Here is a 27,814-nt window from a genome sequence, read left to right on the forward strand (position 1 = left end):
TCCTGTGGCAAGTTGAGGCTTCACGTGGACGACGAACATGAGACCTGCCTATACTGTCTCTATCCTCACCACCAGTCCATACATAGACTGCAGGATTTGCCGTAAATTCTCCCACAAGACCCAGAAAGACCGGGAAGGGAGACTTCTAATATGGCTGAACAGGCTTAAGGACAAACCAGAAGGCGACTTGGTTTCTGAAGGTGAGAGCATGTCTGGCGCCTCACAGTTTTCCTTGAAGAGGCTTAGGGCTTCCTCGCCTGGCCCCTCAGACATCCCTCCTAAGAAGTCCAAAAGGTCTTCAGAGGGCAAGCCTGCCGTGTCTAGCAAGGACCTACCTGTCCCCAGGAAGCAGCCACTGCTTACTACGACGACGGCGACATCGACGACCACCTCATCGCTGAAAACCGTCTCTACGTCGACGACGACAGTGTCGACGACGACGGCATCGTCGGCGTCTTCCTCGTCGATGAGAATAACACCCTCATCGTCGACGGGTAGACCGCTTTCATCCTCCGCTCCGTCGATGACTAGGAGCACGCCGTCGACGACACGACCGTCGACGAAGACGTCGACGCCGACACAGTCGACGAAGCCCCCACCGTCGACGAAGAGCACTCCGTCGACGACGGTGCCGACGACGAAGCAGTCGACGGCGGAAAAGTTATCAAAGGCAAAATCACCGTCGACGAGAGCGTCGTCGACGGACATACCGTCGACGAAGACTAAAGTTCAACCACTGACGGAGAGCTCCTTGATGAAGCCATCGTCACAGGCGTCGACGGCGACTGGTGCCTGGAAGGAGTCTGAGCTCCTATCACATGCTATGGACGCCCAAACATCCCATGTTACCATCCGAATTACCAAAAAAACGATTACACCGGAAATGACATCACCTAGTAAGGTCCAGCAGCTAACGCCATCCTGCTTCTTACAGGACCAAGACATGGAGGAGGAAATGTTTACCCAGGCCACTAGCCCTTCAGACCTGATTGTCAAGTGCCAGAGTACTGTCGAAGAGCAGGAGGTTGAAGAACCTGTGAACCCAGTTGTAAATACCCAGGTTCACACTCAAGTGACTCCAATGGTGTGCTTGCCAGCCTCCTTAGTTTCAGACTTGCGTTTCCTCATTCAGGACTACAAAGAGCGGTTTCCACAAAAGGCCACTCCTGTTGTTCCGCCAACCCCGCAGCCAGCTGTGTCCGTTCCTGCGCCTGTGCCACGGCATAAGCCCCCTCCACTGGTTCTTCCTAGGACACAGGACCCAGCACAAGACCCCATCTCGTCCGATGATGAGGGAAGGGAACATGAAGAAGGGGAAGTCCGAGACGATGATACAGACGTGGACGCTGACCAAGACTACGTCACTCACTCTCCAGCCTCTCCGGAGCCACAATCCTCGGAGTCTCCGCCCGCAGACATTGGAGGTTTTCATAACCTCATGGAAAGGGCAGCCAAAAGGTTCCATATGTCCATGGAAACACAGGAAACTGACTGTTTCCTCTATGATTTTAAGGAACCAACAAAGAAAACAACAAGATCGATCCCGATCATGGATTACCTACTAAAACAGGGCAAACAACTCATGCAGTCTCCAGCTTCCCTGCAGGTAGTAGTACCCAGACTGGACAAAAAATATAAAGCTACGTCGTCGGCTCCAGCATGCCTCACGGGTCACCCCAAGGCGGACTCTGTGGTCACCCAGGCGGCGCAGAAGAATTCGCGCAACCCTGCATCCCCTTTATCAACACCACCCGATAAAGAAGGCAGGAAGCTGGATGCCGTCGGAAAGCGTTTTTCCACTACGTCTGCGACGACGGTGAAGATCGCCAACTCCATTGCCCTTCTCGGACGTTACAACCGTCAACTCTGGGCGGACATCGCGCCCTACCTTGCTGACCTTCCAGAAGATCTGAAAGCGGAGGCACACTCGCTCCTCCTCGAAGGCCAAACTTCGGCTTCGGAACTGATCGACTGTGCCATTGACGTGGCCATGACTGGCTTCAGACAGTTGGCAGACGCCGCTGTCCTAAGACGCCAAGGCTGGCTTAAGGCCACCTCTTTCAGACAGGAGATCCAAACCAAAATACTTGATATGCCTTATGACGGCGATCATCTTTTCGGCGAGAAGATTGACGAAGCCCTCACCGCAATCAAGAAGGACACCGACACAGCCAGAGCCCTAGGTACTCTACAATCTCGCAATCAGTCCTTTCGTACCAACAGAGGAAGAGGACAATCCTCCTATAGGGGTTCTTACCAAAACAAGTCCTCCTACTCATACTCACAGGGCAAGACGCAGTTTCAACAGCGCCAAAATCAGTCGGGACGTTCGTCCTCCTTCAACAAATCGTCCTACAGAGGAAAAGGACAGAAGAGACCCGCAGGCAATCGCCAATGACTCTATCAATTGGCCAGCCCCTCCACCATCACATTCTTTACGACTTGGAGGAAAACTTTCTTTTTCCCTACAAAATTGGCGGCAAATAACGGACCGGTGGGTTCTACAACTTCTTCAATTCGGCCACTCGCTGGAATTCCTCTCAAATCCCCCACAGACACCACCTGTCAAGCGTCCTCACAGACACCTACGGCTGCTCCTCCAAGAACTAGCTTCCATGCTTCAGAAGGGCGCAATAGAAAAAGTTCCACACGCCCAAAAGGGGGAGGGATTCTATTCCCACTTCTTCCTAATTCACAAAAAGGGAAAGAAATGGCGACCAATCCTCGACTTGAGAGCTCTCAATGTGTTCTTAAAGAAACAGTCGTTCCGTATGGTCACGCTACAAGAGATCCTGGGACTTCTGGAAAAAGGCAACTACATGACTTCACTAGACCTACAGGACGCCTATTACCACATCCCTATCCTCAAAGGACACAGAAAGTACCTCAGATTTGCAGTCGCAGGTGTACACTACCAATTCCGTGTCCTCCCCTTCGGCCTCAAATCTGCCCCACGGATCTTTACGAAATGCCTTTCTCCTGTCGCAGCCTTTCTTCGCCAGCAGGGACACCAGGTCTTCCCATACCTGGACGACTGGCTGGTAAAGGCTCCGTCGAAAGAAGCCGCAGCCGCATCTTCCAGCGCCTGTCTGCATCTTTTCCGCCGACTAGGCTTGACCCTCAACAAAGAAAAGTCATCTCTTATACCAACCAAAGTCATCACTTTCCTTGGAGCGACCCTGGACACGGAATGCACAAAAGCCTTCCCATCACAGGAGAGAAAATCGAAACTTATCTCCTTGGCCAAGTCAGTGGCATCCAAAAAGACTCTGACCGTCCGTATCTTCAAATCGCTCCTCGGCATGATGTCGTCATGCATTCTGCTCATCCCGCACTGCCGCCTAAAAATGCGTCCCCTTCAGGAAGAACTGACAAAACAGTGGACACAAGCTGCGGGATCCTTCGAGGACCGCATACGAGTCACCCAACCTATGATCAACAATCTACAATGGTGGAGGTCAACCAAACACCTGTCGCAAGGACTGCCGTTCCTGCTTCCGGCGCAACCTCCTATAATCACCACAGACGCATCCTTGGAAGGCTGGGGTGCAGTCCTGCAAGATCTACAGACCAACGGAAAATGGACGCCACAGGAATCCAAACTCCACCTCAACATTCTGGAGCTAAGGGCAGTTTTCCTGGCGCTCCAATCGTTCCTCCCGCGCATCCGAAACTCCCCAGTGCTAGTCAGGACGGACAACACCACGACAATGCACTACCTGAACAAACAGGGAGGGACGCGCTCTCTCTCTCTCTCTCGAGAATCTCAGAGAGTTTGGAACTGGCTTCTCTAACATGGCATAACACTCAAAGCCGAATACGTTCCGGGCAAAGACAACGTCCTAGCGGACGCCCTGAGCAGAGAACAGTCTCTATCCCACGAATGGGAGTTGGATGCGGGAGCAATGGACTACATCTTCGCGAAGTGGGGGACACCACAGATAGATCTCTTTGCCACTAGGGAAAACGCCAAATGCCCAAGCTTCGCAAGCAGGCTTCCCCAACCAGGAACACTAGGGAATGCATTTTCCATAGCTTGGCAGAACGTGTTTGCTTACGCCTTTCCGCCATTCCCACTGATACCCAGAGTAATCAGGAAGATGAAATCGGAGCCCTGCACCCTGATCCTCATCGCCCCATCCTGGCTGAGGCAGCACTGGTACACAGAACTTCATCGTCTATCTATCCATCCGCCTCTTCGCCTACAGTCACCCGACCCTGCTCACGATGTCTCAAGGACAGGTTCTCCACCCGAACCTGGGCCCTCTGAAATTGTCAGCCTGGCTCCTGAATACCGTGAGTTCAGCCACTTGAACATTCCGCAGGAGTGCAGAGATGTCCTGGCCAACGCTAGAGCTGACAGCACTAAAAAGACCTATACTCTCAAATGGAAACGCTTCTGCGTCTGGTGTGCGAAGGAAGGTCTGCACCCTTTCCATGTCGCCCCCCAGCAACTCCTGCCATACCTCCTACACCTGGCGCACTCAGGACTTGCCCATGCGTCCATCAAGGTCCACCTGGCAGCAATTTCTAGGTTCACTCGAACTTCTAGGGGCCCTTCCCTGTGGGCGGACAGGCTCATCAAACAATTCCTAATGGGCCTTTTTAGGTCCTTCCCTAGACCAAAACCTGTCCCTCCGACATGGCAATTCAACGTAGTTCTTCACCAGTTGATGAAGCATCCCTTCGAGCCTATCCACAAATCGGATATCAAATTCCTGTCGTGGAAGACAGCCCTCCTACTGGCACTAACCTCGGCCAGAAGGGTAGGTGAATTGCAAGCCCTCTCCATCCAGGACCCTTTCTTACAATTCAAAGAGGACAGAGTCATCCTGCGTACTAACCCACGATTCATACCCAAAGTCCCATCGGACTTCCACTTAAATGAGCCCGTGGTTCTTAAATCGTTCTTTCCGAACCCATCTACTCCGGCGGAGAGATCACTGCACTCTTTAGACCTTCAGAGATGCCTCAAATTCTATCTTGACAGAACAAGACAATTCAGGAAATCATCCCAACTCTTTGTCGCATTCAGCAGACCTAGGAAGGGCATGCCCTTAACAAAACAAAGTATATCAAGCTGGATCTCTTCAGCTATAACTCTCTGCCATGAGAAGGCGGGGCGACCTCTGGTCTCACGGGCCAAAGCCCATTCCACCAGAGCCATGTCTACGTCTGCAGCACTGTTTGCTGGAGTGCCACTCCTGGACATCTGTAGAGCGGCGACCTGGAAGTCCCCGCACACCTTCACCAGGCACTACTGCTTGGACGCTGAGCTGACGAAAGACGCAGCAGTGGGCAGAGCTGTGCTTCGCCATCTATTCCAGTGAGGTGAGCCCTCCTACTTCCCACCGTCCTTGACTGGTATGCACATTTCTTTCTTACTAGATACTGCATGCAACTGTTAATGTTGGTTTACAGTCACAAATGTTCCTTATATGCAAACTTATGTATGCTGCACCAACACAGGATGTGCATATTGTATTGCTTGCTACTCTGATTCAGGCATGTGAATCTATGAAAGACACCCAAATACTGGATAAGAAATGCGTTACTTACCTGTAACTGCAGTTATCCAGTATTAGTGTCTTTCATAGATTCACATGCACCCTCCCGCCTCCCCTGGTAGGACTCACCTCTCTCTAACAGGTTTACACCTAACCAACTTGGTGCGTACGAAAATCTGAGAGACTGAGGCTCCTCACAGGAAGGTTCTAGAGGGAGGTAGTAGCTGATTGGTTGTTCCTTTTACTTTGGTCCTTTTTTACAAAAGGACACAGATAGGCTACCAAGGTGGGACCCTGGAGCCTACTCTATTTGGTCCTTCCTGCATAAGGACCTAGATAGGTCACTAAGGTGAGTCCCTTAGACCTAATCTCTTTATGTATGTCTTAGGACATTACTTTTTTATGTACCGGAGGCTCCCGTCTCGACGACTGGGAATGATTCAGGCATGTGAATCTATGAAAGACACTAATACTGGATAACTGCAGTTACAGGTAAGTAACGCATTTCTTAGGCCGTTTACCGCATTAGCAGAAAAAAAGATATGACTTACCCGCATGACACGTTTTCTATTCAGTCCAACAGTATTTATGGCTATGCCCCTATACATGTTTTATTAATGTGCATTTTTACTTGAATACCTTTATGAGTTCGCTATTGTAAAAAGAGAGGCTATTTTAAAGCATTCTCCTCATTTCACCATATGCGAAGGATGGAATGCTGTCGCTGCCGTGCCAGGATTCAGACTTGTGATCTTCAAGTTTCAGAGGTGATAATTCAGTTGGCAAAGCCCCTTACTCTTCATAAATGTGCAAGGAAATAAAACACCCTTTTAATTGACAGGCTACGTCATGAAAACAGAAAAGGAAACAATAGTTCTACGTAGTTTCGCGCCCCCGGCAATGACCTTTAAAAATGGGTAACCGAATACCATATGTATGTTGGGGTTCCATTGGGTAAGAACTGCTGTGCCAGCTTTCACTGGATGGGCACCTGAGTGGGAGAAGGGTTAGTGTTTCATCTATATGTAACTGTTTAGGGAGATCTGAACTGCTTAACAGGACACTGAGAGCAGGCAGACAGATCATGCAGCTACAAGCACTGTCCGTGTATTTATCTTCCGTCTTCTGATAGCGGGATTTAACTCTTTAGCTTCATTACCAAACTATGCGTGGTTTGGTAAGGATGGCTACCTCGAAAAAAAAATATCAACATCACAAGAATCATCTATTTATCGAGCAGCATGCACCAGTGATAAATTCGCGGTCACTGATTCTTACTGCCTAGCTAATGTTCTCAAAGCACAGAAAACATGTTAAATTTGTGTCTGAGATAAACGATTTATTTGAAATACAATGACTACGTTAAACGGGTTTTATTTTAATCTGAATTGATTCGCACATGAGACGAACATAAAGTAAGAGATGACTGATGCGCTCGTATTTTGGTGTTTTACGTATTCGTTCATCTCATTCTGCGAGTTGTCTATCCCATCATTGATCCCCAAAATATATATACATAAGAACATGAAATTTACTAATAATTTTGATTTAGTCAAAATTATAAGGAGATAGAATGGTCAATTAGATTTCAGTCACACCGGATTCTTCTTCAGATATAAAAACTTAAAAAAAATAATAACCACAAAAGACATAAAAATTAGTAATTGGATAGTTGCCTGCTTTATTACTTCACATACATCTTCTGCACGGTTAGTGTTTTTTTTCTGCTCCTGTGAGGAATGCCAGGAAGCCATACCCCAAGAGAGTCATAATGGCTCCTGCGATTGGCGGTACAGACAGGGTACATAAAGATGTCACTGTGACAGATCAGGGCTATTCGGGGGCGCAGTTTAACCTATCATGTGGAGACCTGTGTTTAGCCTTGTCCACACACTGACTTTTCTCAAATTCTGTCGGACCCGGAAACCACGTCCACACTTCAGTGAGTGCCACTTACCGTCTGTGAGTTCATCACAAAATAGCAAAATAATCATTTTCAAATTTGAAGATTCACGAAATATTCTCGGGTGCTAAAAACTGCAAAACGAGCAATTAACTAATTAGAAACAGATGACCCCCTAAAGATAAGAAATTGCTACGCGACAGCCGAAAAGTAGACGATCCAGTCCGGATGGGCTGGACGAAAAGGGGAAAGGGCGGAAACCAAAAAGCCTTACAGCTGCACAGCCCGGGTGATGAGGTCTGGCTACTTTGAGGAAACATAGTTTTGCATGTAAATGGGAACTGGAAAATCTGTTCCAAGTGTTCCTTAAAAATGTCTGGATATTTTGTGAATATTAACTATTATAAGAGATCCTGCCACCTGATGGGTTCTGGTAGCCCAGTTTCTAATGGATAGTTGCATGTTGGTGTGTTCTCACGTTTTACCTTTCTTGTGAGTTTGGATTCTGCGGTTTCCCCACTTTTTCCACCTCGTGTGTCATGTTTCTTTGAAAATGTATGTATGCATAAAACGTTTCCTTCCAGACCTCAGTCCCATTTTTAATAACACCAAAATTTAAATTCCTCGTGCAAACTGCTTGTTTCCAAATGTATTTGCAGTAAGACCAGTTTCTGAACCATTGAAATTGTTTTGTGATCAGTCGTTTTTGATGTACTCAGTTCTACAGGTACAGGTGACATTGCTGGGATTCCTAGGATTAATGTGCAGTACATTGTGCACTGTGCTTCATGATCGTGTATGTTACTTCTAAGATGATTGTTCAAATAAGACTCCAAGAAATTCAATGAAAATAGATTTTGTTGTTCGAATGGGTAGTTGAACTCAACAGTATATTAAAGGAATTGTGTTTGGCACAAACAGCAGCATTGCAGTAAAATTATTTGTATTTTTATTTAGGTACGCAATAACAGTGTGGTATTTTGATGCAGATGAAAGAGCACGAGCTAAAGAAAAATATCTAACCACAGGTAAATGAATCAATATCAAACTTTGTATAAGCCAATATATTGTGCAGAAATTATTGTAGTGCATCATTATGACATCACAGAGGCGGTTGAGGGCACCACATCAGAGCCCACTCGGCTCCAATTTTTGCTTTGCTGTGCCCACACATAATGCTGGGCATGGATTTCACCATTTCACGCAAGTCCCTTTTCCGGCCCCTAAATGCAGAGACCCGTCCCTATGAGGCCAGTGGGGTTAGGTTTTGGCAATATGAAGCATGCATACTGTGCTTTCCATTCCCTGAGATCACTGGTCCTGACCTGTGGTTATGCCTAACAGACTTTTGGCCTAAAGCCAAGCAAATTGTCAAGTTTTGTGCTCCACGCCATTTCTAACCAGCACAGTCTTGAGCCAGTGACATGCTGTAAGCACTGAATTTGTTCTTTGGTCAAGCCCTACACACAGTACCCGTGGTCTTAGTTTACTGGACATATCCTTTGGTTTTAGCTTTTTAGTGTCCCCTTTAATCATGCATATTAAAAGAAAGGCTATAAATATTATTTTTCTTAATGTTGCTCTTTATTGTGGTTTTTCAAAATCGGTGTTAAAGCAGAACAGAAGTACAATTTCTGATTTACAGATCACTAAAGTCTGACCATCAGAAAGGATGAATAGATATTTTGCATAGATCCAACGAGTATCCCTGCCAATTTGTTTAATTCAACCTAACTGTATTCAAGATTACAAGAGGGATGGATAAACAGGGGGGATGGTTAGTATACAAGTGGTTAATACTGAATGTCCTATTGGCTTATCTGCCTTCTGTCTAATTGGAACACTGTCCGTTCCTAAAAGTGTCCAATAAAACATGAAACCTAAGGCTCAGACTTGATGTATCAGTGGAGTAAGGAATCGGTTGGTTACCAGTGGTGTACTGAGAATTTTGCCGAGCGAAATATGTTCACTTGATGGCCCTTCTCTAAGCCTGGTACATCATACTTAGCTAAAAACAGGATTAGGTAGAATTTTCTTAAAAATTGTATCGACCCGCACAAGGCTTCTGAGCTTCATAGACCTACAGATTGTACGTACATTTTGTTGCAGAACTCATTCAGCCTGAGGTTATACTTACCTGCTATTAGTCAACTCTGGGAAAGAAGACACCTTTGTCTCTTAAGGGTGGGCTCAATTTACTGCATACTTTATTTTCCAAAGAGCCAATAGAACTCGGAATTCATTGGTTATTATCCATGCGCCGAGGCTTCCCTTTTGCACTTCATTTTTTTTTGTGGATTTTATAAATCTTTTTCTTTTAGATTTTTAATCCTGTTGCTTAAAGCTTGTGGGTTTTTTATCAGGTGCAAGCACACTCTAACCCATTTACGGATGCTGTTTGATATAAACATTTGTTATGCAACCGCCTTGTTTGAAATTAATTTATGAATTCATTAGTTAATTATAACTAATGCAATAATCTCAGAATTGATAATCTAGACTGAAATGAACATTTTACAAAAACACACAGCATTTTATATTATGATGTATTATCTTTACATTTATTAATTTACACAGACTTACATTTACAATGCATTTGTTATTGCATGTCATTTACATACTTACAATTACATCACGTTTTTAACAATGCATTGTAATGCTGAGTCTATGTAGTGGCATGTTTGCCTTCCTCATTTTCAGAACAGGTTAGCAAAGTAATATGGAGCAGCGGGAGGGAAGTAATTTGATATGTAAATAGTAAACATTAGAATTTCAAATGGTGGGCATTAATTAAACTGGTATAATTTTCAGCTTTAAATTTGGACTTCTTTCTTGTTTATGATCCACATCTTTGGAATGGGTTAGAGTAAAACGGGCATATGGCCAGTAGTAATTTAATGAGTAAAAATTACATAAACATATAAGTTCAGCTTTTTTAAAAATGCATTCAGTTTTCAGCTTTAGATCAAATAACCAAACTCTTCAAGAAACAGAAAAAAAAAAAAAGTGCCTTTTCCTTAAAAATCCAGTTTAGGGGGTCGTGGCTAGCAGCCGAGAGTAATGGCTGCTGCCTAACCGAGCTCTCCCCTACCCAAGGCAATAAAGCCATGCCACAGCCCACAAATTCAGATAAAAAGACGCAGTATTAAGAGGGAAACTGCCCAAATACCCCCTGCCAGGTCGCGATCCAACAGCGGCTGATCCTGCTTCTGTGGCGGCGGAGCTGTGTGGCGGCGGCTCCCGAGGACACGATCCGAAGATGGCGGCGCTGGCCTGAGGTGCAGGCTGTGGGAGTGAGAGAACCCGCCGTCGTGCTGTGGTTCGGCGGCGCATATGCGAGGGTGACACCGGCGGCGCAGCGAAGGAAGTGCCGCAACCGGCAGAGGCGGCCCCCCCCCCTCAACGTGAGGCTGGGCGCGGTGCCCTGAGGCGGGGCACCCTCAAAATCCAGGCATGGCTTCTGGGCCTGCTGGAGATTGGGCGGCCCCCCGCCCCCTGAGTGTAGTGAGAGTGAGGTGGGAGAGCTGCGGCTACATCGCATCCCCCCACTGGGATGAGAACGGTGAGAGGAGACCTCCCGTGGCTATTGGACGAAGCAGCCGGTTAACCTTGCTGCCCGGGGATGAGAGAAGGCTCCGGTGGTGTGGCCTGGGCCCCCCTGAACGTTTCCCTAATTTTGTAGCAGTGCGCTCTGGAGCCGGGCCCACTGAGTGATCTGGGGAACCTTGTTGAGTGGTGCTGTGGGGGCTGGGCTTGGCCCCCCCTGTTTCTATTGCCTGGCTGCCGAGGAGTGTGACTGGGCCGACGCCTGTGGGGCTTTGCGTCATTCTGAAGGGCCCCCGGGCCTATGGAAGGGCCCCCCCCGATTGCTTTCTCCCCCCCAATGTGCAGCAGTTAAATGTGGGGCGTGCTGCCTTGCCCCTCCCCTGTCCGCTCAAGACCTTAGCGCTGCTCCTCGGCTTGGGGGCATTGACGGAGATGCCGGACTTGGTGGACTACACGGTGATCTGCCGCCAGCGTTAAATTATTTGTGGGACTTGATAGGAGGCCCGGCGAGAATCTGTGCTGACCTGATGGTACCCCTCTCCTCGTGAAGATCCCCTCTACTGCTGCGAGGTATTGGAGAGCAGTGCTTGATAGATTGCGTCTATACTTTAAAGGACAGTGCGTTGGCTCCCGACGGCCTAGAGAATGGCGACAGGGGGAAGGGGCTCCAGAGGCAATGCCCAGTGGCAGCTGTCCAAATTTGCGCGGACCAAGGGTGGAGATAAAGGCGACTCCCCAAGGTCGGACAAGGGATCGCCGTAGGAGACCCGAACAGGACCCGACGCTTCGCGGCATCTTGGTGGCTATCGGTGGAATGCGCACCTCCGTGGATTCAGTCACAGTAGAAGTGTCCCTGCTCCGAGCGGACTTCAAACAGATGAACGAGAAAGTACAGGAGCTCAAGATAGCGACGACGGCACTTCGAGATGACACATCGGAACTTTAACTTCAAATGGAGAAGCGGCAGGTCAGAAAGGTGCAACAGCTGGACGATTATGAAGGGAGGGCCCGCCAAAACACCATCAGGATCTAGGGCGTTCTGGAAAAAACAGAGGAGCCCGCGGCTGATCTCTATGTGGAGGACCTAGTCACTAAACACCTAAAGCCCAAGGCGCTATCTAGTTACTTTTCCATATAGCGGGCACACAGGGTGCCAGGCGGCTGGCCCAAGACTGGGGCCCCACCACGACCGATCATCGCCAGGGTCTTTAATTTCAGAGATAGGGACAGTATTCTGCAATGTTCCAGATCCGGCCCGCCACTTAAAATTGATAACTATGAAGTGTCCTTTTTCTCTGACTTTACGGCCAGAGTCCAGGCGCAGAGGAGGAGTTTCCAAGCAGTCAAGCGGGAGCTGCGCAGTAGAGATATGAAGTACGCGATGCTCTTCCCGGCCAAGTTGAGAGTGGAATGGGATGGCAAGCCCTGGTTCTTCGATTCACCGGAAGCGGCCTGGGAATGGCTGGAGGGCTGGACTACTGTTGAAGGCCGGAGGAGTAATCGTCGCGACGAGGGGGACTGCGGAACTGTTGTGACCCCGACATGACGGCGGAGGGAGCTACAACAGAACCAAGTGGCCTAGACGAACAAGAGTGAAATGGCTCCCCAATTGATTGCAGGACATGCCAGTTTGGCCTTACGCAAGTAGAATGGGAGGGGGGAAAGTGAGGGAATTTGCTTATACAGGATTCCTAGGCGGGGGTTAGCTTTATAGTATTAACGGGATGTAATGTGGTTGATTTGAGTGCCTCGACATGTTATGATACTTAGTAAGGGCGTCTCTGTTTTTCGGCTGTGATTTATTGTTGACAATTTAGAATGCCAATGGATGGGGGGACTCTGTTCCCCTTTGCGATTAAGCATGGTTGGGAGGGGTAAAGGCACTCGGCCATTTTAACGCATTCACAGGCAGGGTAGAGGGAGGAGGGTGAGTGGGAGGGGGGGGTTCCTCGGGGGTTGTGGGTAGGGGGTTTAGTAGGTTTGAGTATTGTGGGGCGGGAATGTAAGGGTTTTTTGAGTTTTGTTTCAAGTTTCAATTTGGGGCTGCGATTGCTGGCTAAGATTGACGAGATGTGTGATGATGAGAATGGATTAGAAAACTGCGGTAATGGTGGTGGAACACCCGAAATTGATGTGCACTGATGATTCTGTTAGCGCCCCCTCCATGATCCCGGTGTCCCCTATGACCGTAATTACTTGGAATGTAGATGGGCTGGGAGATAAGATTAAACGGGGATTGGTATTGCAATATATAAGACGCTCTGCACCGGCTGTAGCATTACTTCAAGAAACACACCTGGTGGGGCCAACTTGTAAAGCACTAGACCGATGGGGATACAAAATGGTAGCGCATTCAGAATTTTCCACGGGCTCCAGAGGGGTCGGTATCTTAGTGCGGAAACGATTCCCCTTAATTGTGCATCAGGTTTGGCAGAGACCCTTGGGAGATTTGCTGCTGTCACGTGTCATTGGGAGGGAAAACGGTTTAATATTGTCTGTTTTACGCTCCCCCTGCCATCCACTCTGTGACCTTTCCGACTTAGCGCATTTTTATTAGATTTACCAGAAGGTGAACTTATTGTGGGGGGGGGACTACAATGCAGTAGTGAATGGAGAACTGGACCGCCACCCAAGCAGGATGGTAGGGGCGGGTAACACTCGTATGAATGGGTTCCTGGATGCACTGGGGCTTATTGATGGATGGAGATACAAACATGCCGCGGAACGTGGTTATTCTTTTCAGTCGGGGGCACATGGTAGTCTTTAACGCATTGACCATTTCTTTGTCTCCGAGGACAGTCTCCCCTATTTGACTGACAGAGATACGGCCAAGGGGTATCTCCGATCACTCGCCGGTTAGTTTAACCTATACCTCTCACATAAAAGTGCGTAAGCAAATTTTTCCCATTTCACCGGCTTATTTACAGATCCCTGCGATTAGAAAGGATATTGTTACAGTCACAAAGCAGTACTTTCAGGATAATTCGGGTTCAGTGCAGTCCCCCAGCGTACTGTGGGAGGCCTTCAAGACGGTACTGCGAGGGCAAGCAATGTCTTCCATTACAGGGTACAGGCGGGCGCTGAAGGGTGACCTAGAGGCTCTTGAGGCGCATCTAATGGAGCTTCAGAAGCTGCATGAGACTGACCCTACTGTAGAGACGGTACAAAAGGGGGTGGTAATGGACGGAGCATCTGAACCAATCAAACACTCACACCCAGTCAAAAGATCTGGGTTTAATCCATCACCGTTCTTTAGCCCACTTTTTGACTGGGTGTGAGTGTTTGATTGATTCAGATGCTCTGTCTATCACCACCCCCTTTTGTACCGCTTTTGGATGATGGATTAAACCCAGATCTTTTGACTGGGTGTGAGTGTTTGATTGATTCAGATGCTCTGTCTATCACCACCCCCTTTTGTACCGCTACTGTAGAGACAGCACATAATTTACACCTCAAACAATGGAAGCTAACTGAACTACAAAAGACGCAAGTCAAGTTTCGACTTCAAACCACCAGGTACACTATTTACGAACAGGGTGATAAGACTGGTAGACTGCTGGCATGGCTAGATAAGAAAGAAAGGACACAACGGACGATTGCGCAACTTCGTACCTCGTCAGACGGAATAGTCACGTCTCAGTCAGAGATTACAGACACTTTAGCTGATTACTACGTAAAGGTCTACACATCTACCTCACACATAACGGAGGGGGCCCAGACTTACATTAAAGACATAAAAATGACCACCTTATCGGATGAGGAAGCACTGCTTCTGGAATCCGATTTTACAAAGGACGAAGTACTGGCGGCAGTCCACTCACTTCAATCGGGTAAGGCCATGGTGCCCAATGGGATCCCTATTGAATTCTATAAACGTGTCTCTTATCTCACTGTTCCATATCTCCAAGCGATGTTCCAGGACAGTCTGAGCAGGGGAGAGCTGCCACTTGATCAAAGAATAGCTACTATAATTACAATACCGAAACCGGGTAAACCACCAGACAAATGTACGTCCTATCATCCGATATCCCTGCTCAACGCAGAGGCAAAGATTCTGGCCAAAATTATTGCAAATCGGCGTACTCCTCATCTTGAGACGCTAATACACCCGGATCAATCTGGGTTCATGCCCAACAGAAGTACCTCTCTTAATTTACGTCGGATACATGCAGTGTTCGCGCAAATACCAAGTCTCCCGGAACCCTCAGTTAGTTTGTCCTTGGACTCTCGGATGGCGTTTGATATGGTGGAATGGCCATATCGCTTCGTGGTCCTCCGGCACCTCGGCTTTGGGCCTAGGTTTTGTGCGTGGGTGGAGCTACTCTATGCTAAGCCACTGGCGCACATGGTAGCCAACGGGCATATTTCTAGGAATTTTTCATTGAGTCGTGGCACACGCCAGGGGTGCCCGTTATCGCCCTTGCTCTTTGCGCTGATTTCGGAGCCGTTGGCTGCGTGGATCCGATGGGACCCCATGGGGCCTCAGTTGGACAGCAACATGGGCAGACCGTATATCATTGTATGCAGATGATATCCTTCTGTATTTGACTCTCCCTAGGCGCTCCATTATTGTGATCTTTAACATTTTTGAAATTTTCAGGCGGGTTTCAGGATACAATATCAACTGGTCAAAGTCGGTCCTGTTTATCCTTAAGGGCCCTCCGCCTCGGCTTCCGACGGACTGTCCCTTGAAAATTACTGACGAACCCTTTAAGTATTTAGGGATCTGGATAACGCCTGATCAAAAAGCCTTCTTTTGTCATAATCTAGAACCCCTGCTTGATCGCTTTTGGGCAGACGTTAAACATTGGCACTCCCTGCCCTTGACCCTTCTGGGTAAAGCGGCTTTGTACAAAATGATAACACTGCCTCCCCTGATGTACGTCCTCGAATACCCCTTATCTGGTCGCCCCGAAATATTTTAAGTCAATGGAAGCACTAATCTCTGGCCTCCTCTGGGGCAACAAACCGGCACATATTTCTCGACAAAAATTGGTCAGGAGCTGGTTTGATGGAGGGATTGCCCTCCCTGATATCCAGTTATAATATTGGGCGGCCCAACTAAAGATTATCAATCAGTGGCTGCACGCCCCTCGGGGAGAACCGGCATTTCAGGCGGATAGATATCATTTAGGGGTGACGAATGTGCTTGGCGCACTCTGATAGAAGAGGTGCCTCAGGCCCGTCTTAAATGTATGGACATAATTACTCAAATTATGCCACTTAGGTCGTCTCGTCGGCTGGGCAACCTGCGCACTTCTAAAGGCTTTGGGGCATGGGACCTGATTGGGATCTCCACTGTTGGGGATCTATGGAAACAGGGCAACATTCTAACATTTGAGCAACTTCGGGCCCAATATGACTTGGCTCCCACGGAGCGATTTCGATACCCACAAATACGTCACGCCTTGGGGTCACTTATCCGCCCTGGTGATGATTTGCCCGAGTCCACTCCACTTGAAGATAGGCTTCTCACGGAATACATTACCAAAAAACAACCTCCTTTGTATACCGCAAGATAATTAATAATTTACCCGACCCTACCTTAAAATTAAAAGACTCGTGGGCCAGAGAGGTGGGAGAGTTAGACTAGGCAGATTGGCAGACCGTGCTTTCCTCTCCCCGAGAAGTGACTATACCCTCCAGACTTAGGCTCGTGCAACTGAAGATATTGAATCGTGTCTACTACACTAGGGTTACTTTACACGCGATTGGAAGAGCCACACACAAATATTGTTTAAGGGGATGTTGGGAGGAGGGGGCATTCTTTCACACTAACTGGGATTGCCCCCTAGTGGCCCAGTATTGGGCCAAGGTCATGAGGACTATGTCACAGGTGGTAAAGGTATCGGTGACCCCGTATCCTAGGTGCTGTTTATTGAACATCTGGGAACCAAATGATTTAACACACTCCACACAGGATTGGATGACACTGGGCATAATGTATGCTAAAAGAAACCTTGCCAAACTCTGGGGATCCCCAACGGTGCCTGCGATCAAAGATTGGTGCAGCGATTTAGACTTTGCAATGATGGCGGAGAGGGCTGTGTACCTGATTCGGAAGTGGGTCCAAATATGGGGCGCATGGAACGAATACAGGGGCAATTTGTGCGAACCACCGGTGCTGGACAGTGAGGATGATTCAGAGTGAGGGTGGCAGGAACAGATGGAGCCTTGACATTGTTTTGGGTGATTTCGCTATCATGGTTGTATGTATACTTATCAGCTACATTTTCAATTTACATGTCCCTAATGCTGATCACTGCCTATAAATTGTAATATCACTGTATGCCCTATGGTTTTGTTGATAAAATAAAAATGGTTTAAGAAAAAAAAAATCCAGTTTAGGAAAGTACCCTTTTGGCATGGTTACCCCCCACTTTTTGCCTGACACTGTTGCTTCTTTGACGGAGTGTGCACTGGGTTTCTGATAACCAGGTTTCAAATGCCTGTGTTTTTCCCAAAAACTGTACCTTTGTTTCTACAATTGGCACACCTCTGGCTCACATATAAGTTCCTTGTTAAAGGTATCAGTGGTATCAAGGGCCTTGTGACCAGAGAGGGTCTCTAGGTACTGCCGCATGTATTATGCCACCCTAAGAAACCCCTCACAAAACACAGGCATACTGCCACAACAGCCTTCATGTTTTAGTGTGTATAAAAGTGAAGAGTCGACCTGGCACACTTCTGTGTTCCAGGCCTACTAGCACTGCCAGAGGCACAGGCAAGTCACCCCTACAGCAGGCCTTACTACCCTAAGGCAAGGTGCACTATACCTCATGTGGGAGCATAACTGCGTGAGCAGATATGCCCCTATAGTGTCTAAGTTCATTCTAAGATATTATGTGAACAGTGAAGCCATACTGGGATCCTATATCTGTGTTCCACAGCTCCATGATGGCTTCACCGAATTCCATTATGGCTGGTATCAAATATCTGAAATAAAATGGGGATTTATAGAGCGCAAAACATTCACCGAGGGTGTCCAGGCACTTACTCATTGAGGCTGAGGTACGACAAGGCCTAAACGACTCAACAGCCAAGTCTTTAGCGCCTTCCTGAAAGCTGACAGATTATTCTCATGTTTCAGGTTTGTTGGGAGAGAGTTCCACAGCCTAGTAGCACCCAACAAAAAACCTCTCCCTCCCCAGGAGCATTTTTTCACCTGGGAACAACAAGGTCGTTGGAAGAGGATGAACGAAGGTTATGTGCTGGAATGTAGAATAGCAGATTCTGTTTTAGAAAACCTGGTCCTATGTCCTGAGTGGTATTGAAAACAATACATAGAGCCTTGAACTCTATACTTTTTTTATTGGCAGCCAATGTAGATCCTTCAGTGCCGAAGAAGCTGATTTATATCTTGGGATATTCAGCAAGAGCCTGGCTGCGGCATTCTGGACGACCTGTAGTTTAGCTAAGCATTTTATGCGAAGGTTAATAAAGAGTCCATTGCAGTAATCTGCTCTCGAGAGAACAAGTGCTGAGACCACTAGCTTACGAAGCTCAGCTGGGATGATTGGGAGGATTTTTCGAAGGATTTTGAATGTATAAAAAGAGAGGGAGGTAACCTGATTGACGTGGTATTCAAATGAAAGTTTAGAGTCAAAAGTGACTTCTAGATTCTTGACCTTGGTCACTGGTGTAGGTAGTGGTCCCAATTCCAGGGGACAGATCTGTTGACCAAAAGTTGGTGTGAGCCCCAAAAAGTAAAACCTTCGTCTTACTGGAATTCAGTTTTAAGCAATTGGTAGCCATCCATTCCCCCACCTGACGGAGGCAGGAGTGGAACCGCTTCACAGTGTCAGTAGGGGATCCTGACACTGAGACGATGATCGGCGCATCATCCGCATAGGAGACAGCAGAGAACCCCAGGGATCTAGTCAGTTTCGCCAATGGTGCAACATAAACATTAAAAAGAGTAGGGCTCGGGGATGATCCCTGCGGCACCCCACAGGGTAGTGTAAAATTTGGTGACCTAAAGTTATCTAAAGCCACAAACTGTTCTCTACCAGACAGGAATGATTCAAATAGGGTAAGAGCCTTCCCTTTGACACCAATCCCCCTCAGAACTTCCAAGAGTTTCTGATGGGTCACTGTGTCAAATGCCGTCAAGCTTTTTTTATATCATAGAACAACGGTTCCTGTGGTTTAATACTATATAATTTATATATTCAATATATAGCTTAATAGCAATTTCTAAGAACACAGAGGGTTGGCAGGGATGTCAAAAAGAATTGCACACATAAATTAGATAGATCTCAATGTTTTTATACTTTAAAACATTGGTTGCATGATTATGCAATCATATTCAGTTTGTCACATAGTCATGTGAAGACAAAAACAAGGGGGTGCACAGTGTCCTAAGTGTACGTGTGAAACCAAAAATAACAATACAAACAGCAAAAAATAAATACAAGCACAGTGGTTTCTCATGGGATGACTAACAAGAAGGAAAATGACCAAAGCATTGATAAATAAATATTTATTTTAGTGTCTATGCACAATCCTAGGCACTAATTGTTGGTTCAATTCCTTGTGACGTCGACGGCGTTTCGACCCTCAGGGATACGGGTCTCATCAGGAAAGGGCATTGAGGGACATCTGAGTGATAACTTGTTCTCACCCATGCATGGTGAAGAAAAAATGACTTACAGGTAGCCCAGCCGGATACACTGTAGTGGTCAGAAACTCAAGGATATGGTGCACACATGTAATGGCGTTTTCAATATTATATACAGGACGATGCCTGAAAACATGGGAGTGGCGCCTGATAGCACACAATGCACCCACGTCTTAGTATGGCATTTCGAGGATGAAATCAATATTATATACAGGACGATGCCTGCAAAACGTGGCGCCCGATAGCGTACCGCAGTTACTCTCAGCTGAGAGGTCAAGCAGCACAAGTGCTGCACTGCCCCCCGAGTCAACACTTTGCCTAATCATTTCGGAGGCTGTGATTAGTGCCAATTCGGTACTGTGATGTTTGCGAAACCCGAATTGAGTGTCATCAAAGAAATCGTTCTTTTCAATGTATTCTGATAGAATATTGTTCATGGCTATCTCCGCGATATTAGCAGGTAGCGGAAGTCTAGAAATCGGACGATAGTTCTTGAGATCCGTGTCAACTAGGTTTTTTTTTACAACGGGGAGCACGGAAGCCAGTTTCTAACTGGTAGGGAAAATACCAGATACATTTGTTTTATTAAAAATTGGCATCAAGTGAGATGCAAATATCTCAGGTAAGAGATGAAAGATGTTTGGAGGGCAAAGGTCCAATGGAGAACCCGATTTGATCGATTTTGGCAGGTGTATTGGCGCTTCCATTGTCCGCGGCAGGAAGGTGGATAATTCAGGAGTATTGCTACTGTTACTACACTCAGCACGGATGCCTGGTGCAATGCAGGCAATCTCAGGTTTTGCTGAGCCCGCTGACAAGGCATTTATTCCATGAACCGTAGGGTCAGCGAAACAGTCGTAGACCTCCTTAACTTTCTCTTGGAAATATGTGGCCACTCTATCACAAAAAGCCTGGGTTTTAGGTGAATCAATAGCCTCAGTGCATTTAGCTATCTTTTTACTGTTAAAAAAGCTCTTTAGATGATTTTTTTGCTGTCAGTATCGCTGTAGTAAAATAACTAGTTTTTTCTTTACTGATGAGGGTTTTATACTCCAGTAAGGCTGATTTATAATTAGTTTTGTTTTCCGAGTCAGGAGATAATCTCCACCTCCTTTCCAAACTGTGGCATTTTTGTTTTTTTGTCCTAAGTTGTTCGGTATACCATGGTTCGGTAGGTCTGGGTCTGTGGCTAGAGATGCATTTAGCTGGTAGACTTTGGTCAATAGATTTCCTCAACCATTCTTCAAATGCAGCCACGGATTGATTTGTGTCTTCTAATGGTGGTGGGATGTTTTGTGTTAAGGCAGTTTCAAGCACACCCACATCTAGTTTATTCCCGGGTCGGACTATTTTCCGCTGTCTGTTTATTGAATTCTTTGTATGGGGATTTTGAATTGGAAATGAAAATATAACAACTTTATGGTCTGACCAAACAATTGGCATTGGTGGGAAACACTTTAGATGGCCATTATTAGAAAATATTCCATCCAACAAATGACCTGCTCAGTGTGTATCGCCAGATACCCGCTGAGTAAGGCCCATTCTATTAGCCATGTCTATAAAATGTACAGCGTCGCTATCCAAAGGGTCCTCCAGGTGGACAGTAATATCACCCTGAAGCGTGAAATACGGTGATTGAGACATGACATCCAGAGAGGTACCAATTTCCTTAAAAAAACTGGCCTGAGTGCCTGGTTCCGGTAGCAGGCCATTGAAGGTATAATGATTACCAATCATCAGTTTAAAAAGTAGGGACTCCAAATGGGGACCATTATGCTGGGAAGTAAAGATCCGTTTCCAGGTGCAAGCAAACAGGACGGCCGTTCCTCCTCCTCTTTTACCCACTCGGTCTTGCCTATATAATGTATACCCTAAAGGAACCGCTAACGCTAAATCAGGATCAGCTGAGGCATCTCCCCAGGTCTCTGTAATAAATGCTATGTTAATACCATGTGCTTCGTTAAGTAGAGCAAATTGACACGTGTTTGCACAGTGACCGTGCATTGATAAGACACCCTAGTAAGGACGTAGTGTAATTTTTCCCAGTGGATAACTTTTTTGAATTAGCTGATGACTGGGGATATTTTGGGATGTTAAAAGATCGCCCACAGGTTTCACAGTTAAAGAGTCAAACAAGAGTTTGTATTAATATCAATAAGTGCATTGCACTTACCATATTTATTGAGAGCTCGTAATTGTTCTCCAGTGTACGTAAATGTAGAGGCAGACTCAGGGTGAGGCCTTACACCGACTGCATCCCTGGCCCTAGGCACGGGCCAGGCGTGGACGGGTGCAGACAGGCTTGCCTTTGGGGCGCCTGCTACGCGTGGCCGATGTGCAGCAGTGGTTAAATTCTCCCGGTGCACCATCACAGGCGGAAGGCACCCTGCAAACTTCCGGGACAGGCAAATGTCCTAATGGCCAGGCGGAAGCGCAGGCACCACGTAATCCGGTTCTGTTACCAGCCTTGTGAGGAGCAAGTTCTCTGAGGCTGAGTACGTGCGGATGTAGGAGCAGCCAACACGAAATAAAAAAAAAAAAATTAATCCATTTTGGTTACCCATGTTTATGGCATTAGCCGTGTTACAACAGTAGAAACTACCACAGTGAGTTTTAGCTTTCTAGTGCCAAGAGATTCCGCCCCCTTCCCCTGTAAATTCCCAGCAAGTAGTTTTAAAAAAGAGGTTTAAAAACACTCAGCTTAAATAACCCCCACTGATGTCAGTGTTGGATTTATTAGGAAATGCACCCTGAGGGCACCTCAGAGGTGCCCCCTGAAATCCTGCCAACTCGCTAGTGTGTGCCTGAATGGTCCCCACCAGCCTGCTACCTTTAGACATGTTTCTGACCCACTGAGGTGGAAGCCTTTTGCTCTTGTGGGTCCGAAACAAAGCCTGCTCTGGGTGGAGTTGCTTCACACCTACCTTCAAGCAGGAACAGCATAGAAAAGTGATGAGCCTTAAAGACTTCCCGTCTTTTGATATGCTGACCAGTGCCTCTCCAGCTAGTGCAAATTGCCCCCGACCAAGCCCAATTTTTGTCGGCTGGAAAATTAGTAAGCAAGAGAGGTGTGTCCTCTCTCAGCCAAGGCCACCACTAAGGTGCCCTGAGCTGAGGTGACACAAACCCCCCCTCTTTTCAGAATCCTGCATATTGTTTTGGAGGACTAAAGAGGTTTGGGATATGTCCTCTCTCCTGAGGAAGTGGACATACAAACGGTGTAGTCATCCTAAAGGTAAGTAGCCCATTGGCTACTACCTTCTAACCCCTGTAAGAAACCCTCAAATTTTCATTTAAAGTAATCCCTGAACCTTAATCCTCAGATTACCGACGACCTACGAAGAAGAGTACAAAGAAGAGCCGATCTCTACAAGCTCCAGCCACTGACATGGTCCTAGCCCTGCAAGCCTGCGAACTTTGCAGCTCCTACGACTTGTCCTGCAGACCAGAGACATCCAAAACCCTGGGAGGACTGCCTGTCTTCTGTAAAGACTCCTGTGGACACCGGACCTGCCCAAAAGAAAACAAACTTTAAAGCTTTAAAGACCAAAGCTCTGCCTGCCGAACCGCAAACCAACTACCTCTGCACCCAACCCCCATGGCCTGAGTTCCAGTGGCCTACTAGTCAAGCAAAGGTTCCCCAGCGCGTCTGAGCAAGAATTCACCATGAGCTGACCCCTACCAGACTTCACATTGATGCCTGAAGCATCCGCACGACGACCCCCCACCCAACTGCGACCTGCACCAGTAGGCTGTTTTCCAACACCAAGGGACATCCCTGCATCTGGAGCCCCTGGGCCTTGGGGAGATCAACGGACGGTGGCCTGACGCTCAAGCTCATTCCAATTTACCTGTGCAGCTGAAAGTCTCCTTCGATTGGCCTGAGCCTGTAGCCTTTTTTTAAATTCAAGATTCTCTATTGGTTTGCATTGGGTGCCCGACGCTGTATTGGCACTCTGCAACCCCCCCCCCCCCCCCCCCCCTTTCCATGTGCTGCTGGAGGTGCAGGCCTGGTACTGCCTTGTGGCCCCCCTGTGCTTACCGTGACCCCCGGAGACTGGGTTACCAAACCATGCTGCTTGCCTTAAGTAGTACCACTTTGCTTGCCCCCCTTTCTCCATTGGATAACATTGTAAATGTAAATGTATAGGCATTTATATAGCGCACTACTTACCCGTAGGGTCCCAAGGCGCTTCGACCGCTGCGAAACCCTTCCTGGCTTCCCTGAGAGATGGTCCCTTAATGGGTATCTCCAGGGTGAGACCAGGCATCCCCGGCGGTCTGGTGGGGCCGTTAGTGAAGATGAGGCAAGCTAATGCCCAGAGTTGCCGAGTGTGATCGCTGATCAGAGTGGGCACCGAGGCGAGAGAATTATCGAGTCCGTTGACCCTGGTCCAGAAACCTGCCGCGCCGGAAATCGAACCCTGGTCCCGGGCCGTCCTCTGCTCTCGGGTCTGCCGCCTCTAACCAGTGAGCCACACTACTTCACTAGATACCAAAATTTACCTCAGTACCTGGCTGCCCCAGTGCTGCAAGTGATGCAGTTTTGTCACTTACCTGAACCTTACCTGGTACTGATTCTTTATCCATAAACTCAGTATAGTAAATAGTTTACTTAGCTGCATATTGCTGATTGTTTCATTCCATAGATAACATTGTATTCTTGAAAAATGCATGGTGTCCACTTTTTACATTGAAAAGCATTGATAATGCAAAAGGTATTTATTTGCAACAAAGTATCTTTGGTTCTATAAAATAAATATACGAAAAGTATTGTTTTTACAAACAATTTGCCTCGGATTTAGTAATTGTGTGTGTATATCATTTATTGCCTGTGTGTGTACAACAGATGCTTAGCACTGATCTCTGATAAGCCTGACTGCTCGCTAACACTATCACAAAGAGAGCATTAGTATTCTCTACTTGAGCCTCAGTACAGCCTTTGGGGATCCACTGGACTCTATGCACACTATTCCTCATTTTATACAGAGCCAGGTCCCTACATTGGTGGATCGCAAAAGGGGGGTGGGGTCGGTGGGGTGGGGACTACGACTTTGCCAAACCACTCTGACAAAAAGTTACCGCATAGCTAATATCCAAAATTGTTTTTAGATTCAACACTTTTTTTTTTTTTTACAAATCTTTAAAATTCTTGCTAGGGCCTTGGTTAAGTCCCTATAACATTTTAAAAGTTATTTTAAAAGGCCCCAACTTTAGTGAAATAATGTAAGATACAAAGAATGTGGTTGTGGAGCTCAACCTCCTTCTTGGCATGAAGGAGCTAAGGACCCTCTGTAGACTCAGGAAAATTAGAACTAGTTCTAATCCTACCAAGCTCAAGCTCCACGAGCTCTTGACAGAATATGCTAAAGAGCACCCTTCTGAAGAGGAGAGCCTCCTCCCAGAAGAAGGAAGTTCTGATAATGAGAACAATTCCCAACCTCCTCTCCCAGTCCAGGAAAATGTGGTCCCTGCACCCATCTTTCAAAGAGTAGTACACAGGGTACCTAGCTCCCCACACAGGTTTGTCAGACACCCCAAGCAGCAATGAGGACATCCTGTTAGCAAGGATGGCTCTTAGAAAAGCCCTGGGGGATAGACTCCTAGCTATAGAAGAGGAAAGAGCAGATAAGGACTTGCAGCCCATAAATGGTGGCAGCAACATCATTCTTAGGGGCAGAGAGAACTCATATGACCCTAAAATCCCCAAATATGAGGTAGGTGATGACATCACAAAATGGTTTACAGCCTTTGACAGGGACTTTGGAATGAGAAAGGTGAAGAAGTAACACTAGGGAGCATTGCTTTAGGAGCAGTTCATTGGTAAGTGCTGAGATAGACTCCTGGCACTCACTGGGACAGATGCTGAGTCCTATGACCTCATGAAGGCTTTGGACTGACCACTGAAGAGTATAGGATCCGGTTGAGGGGGGTGGAGGGGCTCACAAAACTTTGTCAGTTCTGGGTTGATTTTATTAACTAATCAATAAAAACACTAGATGGCTGGTTAACTGGAAGTGAAGTACATGTCTATGATGGGCTTTAGAATCGGCTAATGAAAAAACAAATTTTAAGTAATTACCTTAATGAAAAGTTGCATCAGTATCTGGTAGACCTAGGTCCAATTTCTCCCCTAGAATTGGGAAAGAAGGCAGGGCATTCAATCAAGACTAGGGTGACCAAAAGACAGGGGTAGCAAAACCTCCCTACGGGAAAGTGGGTGAAAATCCTAAGGATAAAAATAGTCTTAAAAAAATAAAAAAATAAAAACCTGCACAGAAGGGTGGATCCCAGAACTCTTCACAGTCCAACAGTGGGTACAAGGTAAAACTTTGATCCTAAAAAGGCAAAGTGTAAAAGTTAGGACACAAAACTGGAGACCTGGCATGTCCCAAAAAGAATCCTGCTAGTACTCCTCCAGCTAGCACTGGTAAGTCAAGTTTCCAGGTGGGATCAAACGTGTGCGCCCAGAGCAAATAAGGGTTCACACTGAAAATATTTGTCTCTTAGGGTGGGGTAGATTTGGCTGCTCTTGCTGCCTGGCTCCCTAATATGGAAACATATAGGCAGCAACCCTTGATTAATGGGACTAGGGTTGAAGCCCTAAGGAACACAGGTACCAGTGTCACAATGGTGAACAAGAAACATGGTTTCCCCAGGACAGTATTTGTTTGACTGGACAAACATACCCGGTCACCAATGCTGATAATGTAACTAAGGTTCATTCCATGGCTATGGTATCCTTAGAATGGGGAGGGGTTCCTGGCATGAAACAGGTAGTGGTCTCATCTGCAGTCCCAGTTGAATGTCTGCTAGGGAATGATCTGGAGACAGACCTCTGCATGGTCTTTGGTAGAAACAAAAATCCATGCGGCAATGCTGCAAATCCCTGAATTGGTGTGTAAAAACCGGGGCACAGAGTGAAAAAGAAGTGTTGGAGCCTAGAATAATGGCCCAACATTCCAAAAGAAAACGTAAGAAGACTAGGGCATCAGCTTCGGTACAGCAAAAAGCTCAGTATCCCTTTCCTCAAGGAGAGGATTTGTCACTCCTAGAGGGAACTGTGCCTATGTAACTGGAACATTATCAGGTTGAGCTCCTGGGCCCAGGTGGACCTTCTAGGGAACAACTGTGCCAGGGGCAGAGTACCTGTCATACTGTTGAAACAAGCTGCTGCACAGGAAACGGGAGAGGTCCGTGGATCCCCCAGGACCTATTGGGAGGAGGGATTCCTTTACAATGCGGCCCTATACCCCAAACCTTGTACGACTAGGAGAGTGGTAGTGCTTCAGCAGCTTGAGAATTACTCCTCACATTGGCCCTTGACATCACCCCAGACTAAAATTTGGAATAGGCTTGTCAATTACTTCTACAAGCCAAACATTTCCCAGAAGGTGAAGGAGGTTTGCAGCTCCTGTGTCATCTATCAAGCCACTGGCAGAACAGGCGGCCACCCAAAGGCCCCCTTAATTCCACTACCAGTGGTTGGGGTTCCCTCTGAAAGGGTATGGGTGGAGATAGTTGGTCCATTTGAACCTCCCACAGCATCAGGAAGCAAATTAATACTGGTAGTAGTGGATCATGCTACTAGGTATCTTGAGGCAATCCCCTTCGGATTACTACAGCCCCAGCAGTAGCCATGGATCCTCATTGGTATCTTTGCCAGGGAAGGGTTTCCTAAGGCAGTGGTTTCGGACAGAGACTCAAACTTAATGTCTAGTTACCAAAAACGCATGTGGAATGAGTGTGGAGTAACCTATACGTTCATTACACCTAATCACCGACAAACCAGTGGTCTTGTTGAGAGATTCAACAAAACATTGAAAGGCATAATCATGGGACTACCTGAAAAACTCAAAAGAAGATATGTCCTTTTCCCATTCCTGATTTTCACCTACAGAGATGTGCTTCAGAAGGTAGTAGGATTTTTCCCCTTTGAACTTCTGTTTGACCATCATGTTACGGGACCCTTTGTCTTGTGAAGGAAGGATGGGAGAAGCCTCTCCATGAACCCCAAGCACGATATTATGGACCATGTGCTAGGCCTACGTTCCACTATGGCACATTAGATGGAAAAGGCATCCAAAGACTTTGAGGCCGTCCAAGAGCTCCAGAAGCTCTGGTATGACCAAAAGGCTCCACTGATGGAGTTTCAGCCAGGGCAGAAAGTATGGGTTTTGGAGTCTGTGGCACCAAGGCCCGTCCAAGACAAATGGAGTGGTCCTTACCCTATCCTTG

The 27,814-nt window shown here is 47.0% G+C and overlaps 1 protein-coding gene across 1 annotated transcript in view; it reads left to right on the forward strand.

Moving 5' to 3' along the window:
- Positions 1-27,814, forward strand: part of EGLN1 (egl-9 family hypoxia inducible factor 1) — a 296,297-nt gene that overhangs the window by 204,490 nt on the left and 63,993 nt on the right. The window contains exon 4 of the mRNA XM_086927112.1: positions 8,368-8,438. Within this exon, the coding sequence (XP_086783238.1) occupies positions 8,368-8,438 (71 nt within the window). The remainder of the gene's footprint in view (positions 1-8,367; positions 8,439-27,814) is intronic.

Source organism: Lissotriton vulgaris, chromosome 6, assembly GCF_964263255.1.
Source record: "Lissotriton vulgaris chromosome 6, aLisVul1.2, whole genome shotgun sequence".
NCBI classification, from domain to species: Eukaryota; Metazoa; Chordata; class Amphibia; order Caudata; family Salamandridae; genus Lissotriton; species Lissotriton vulgaris.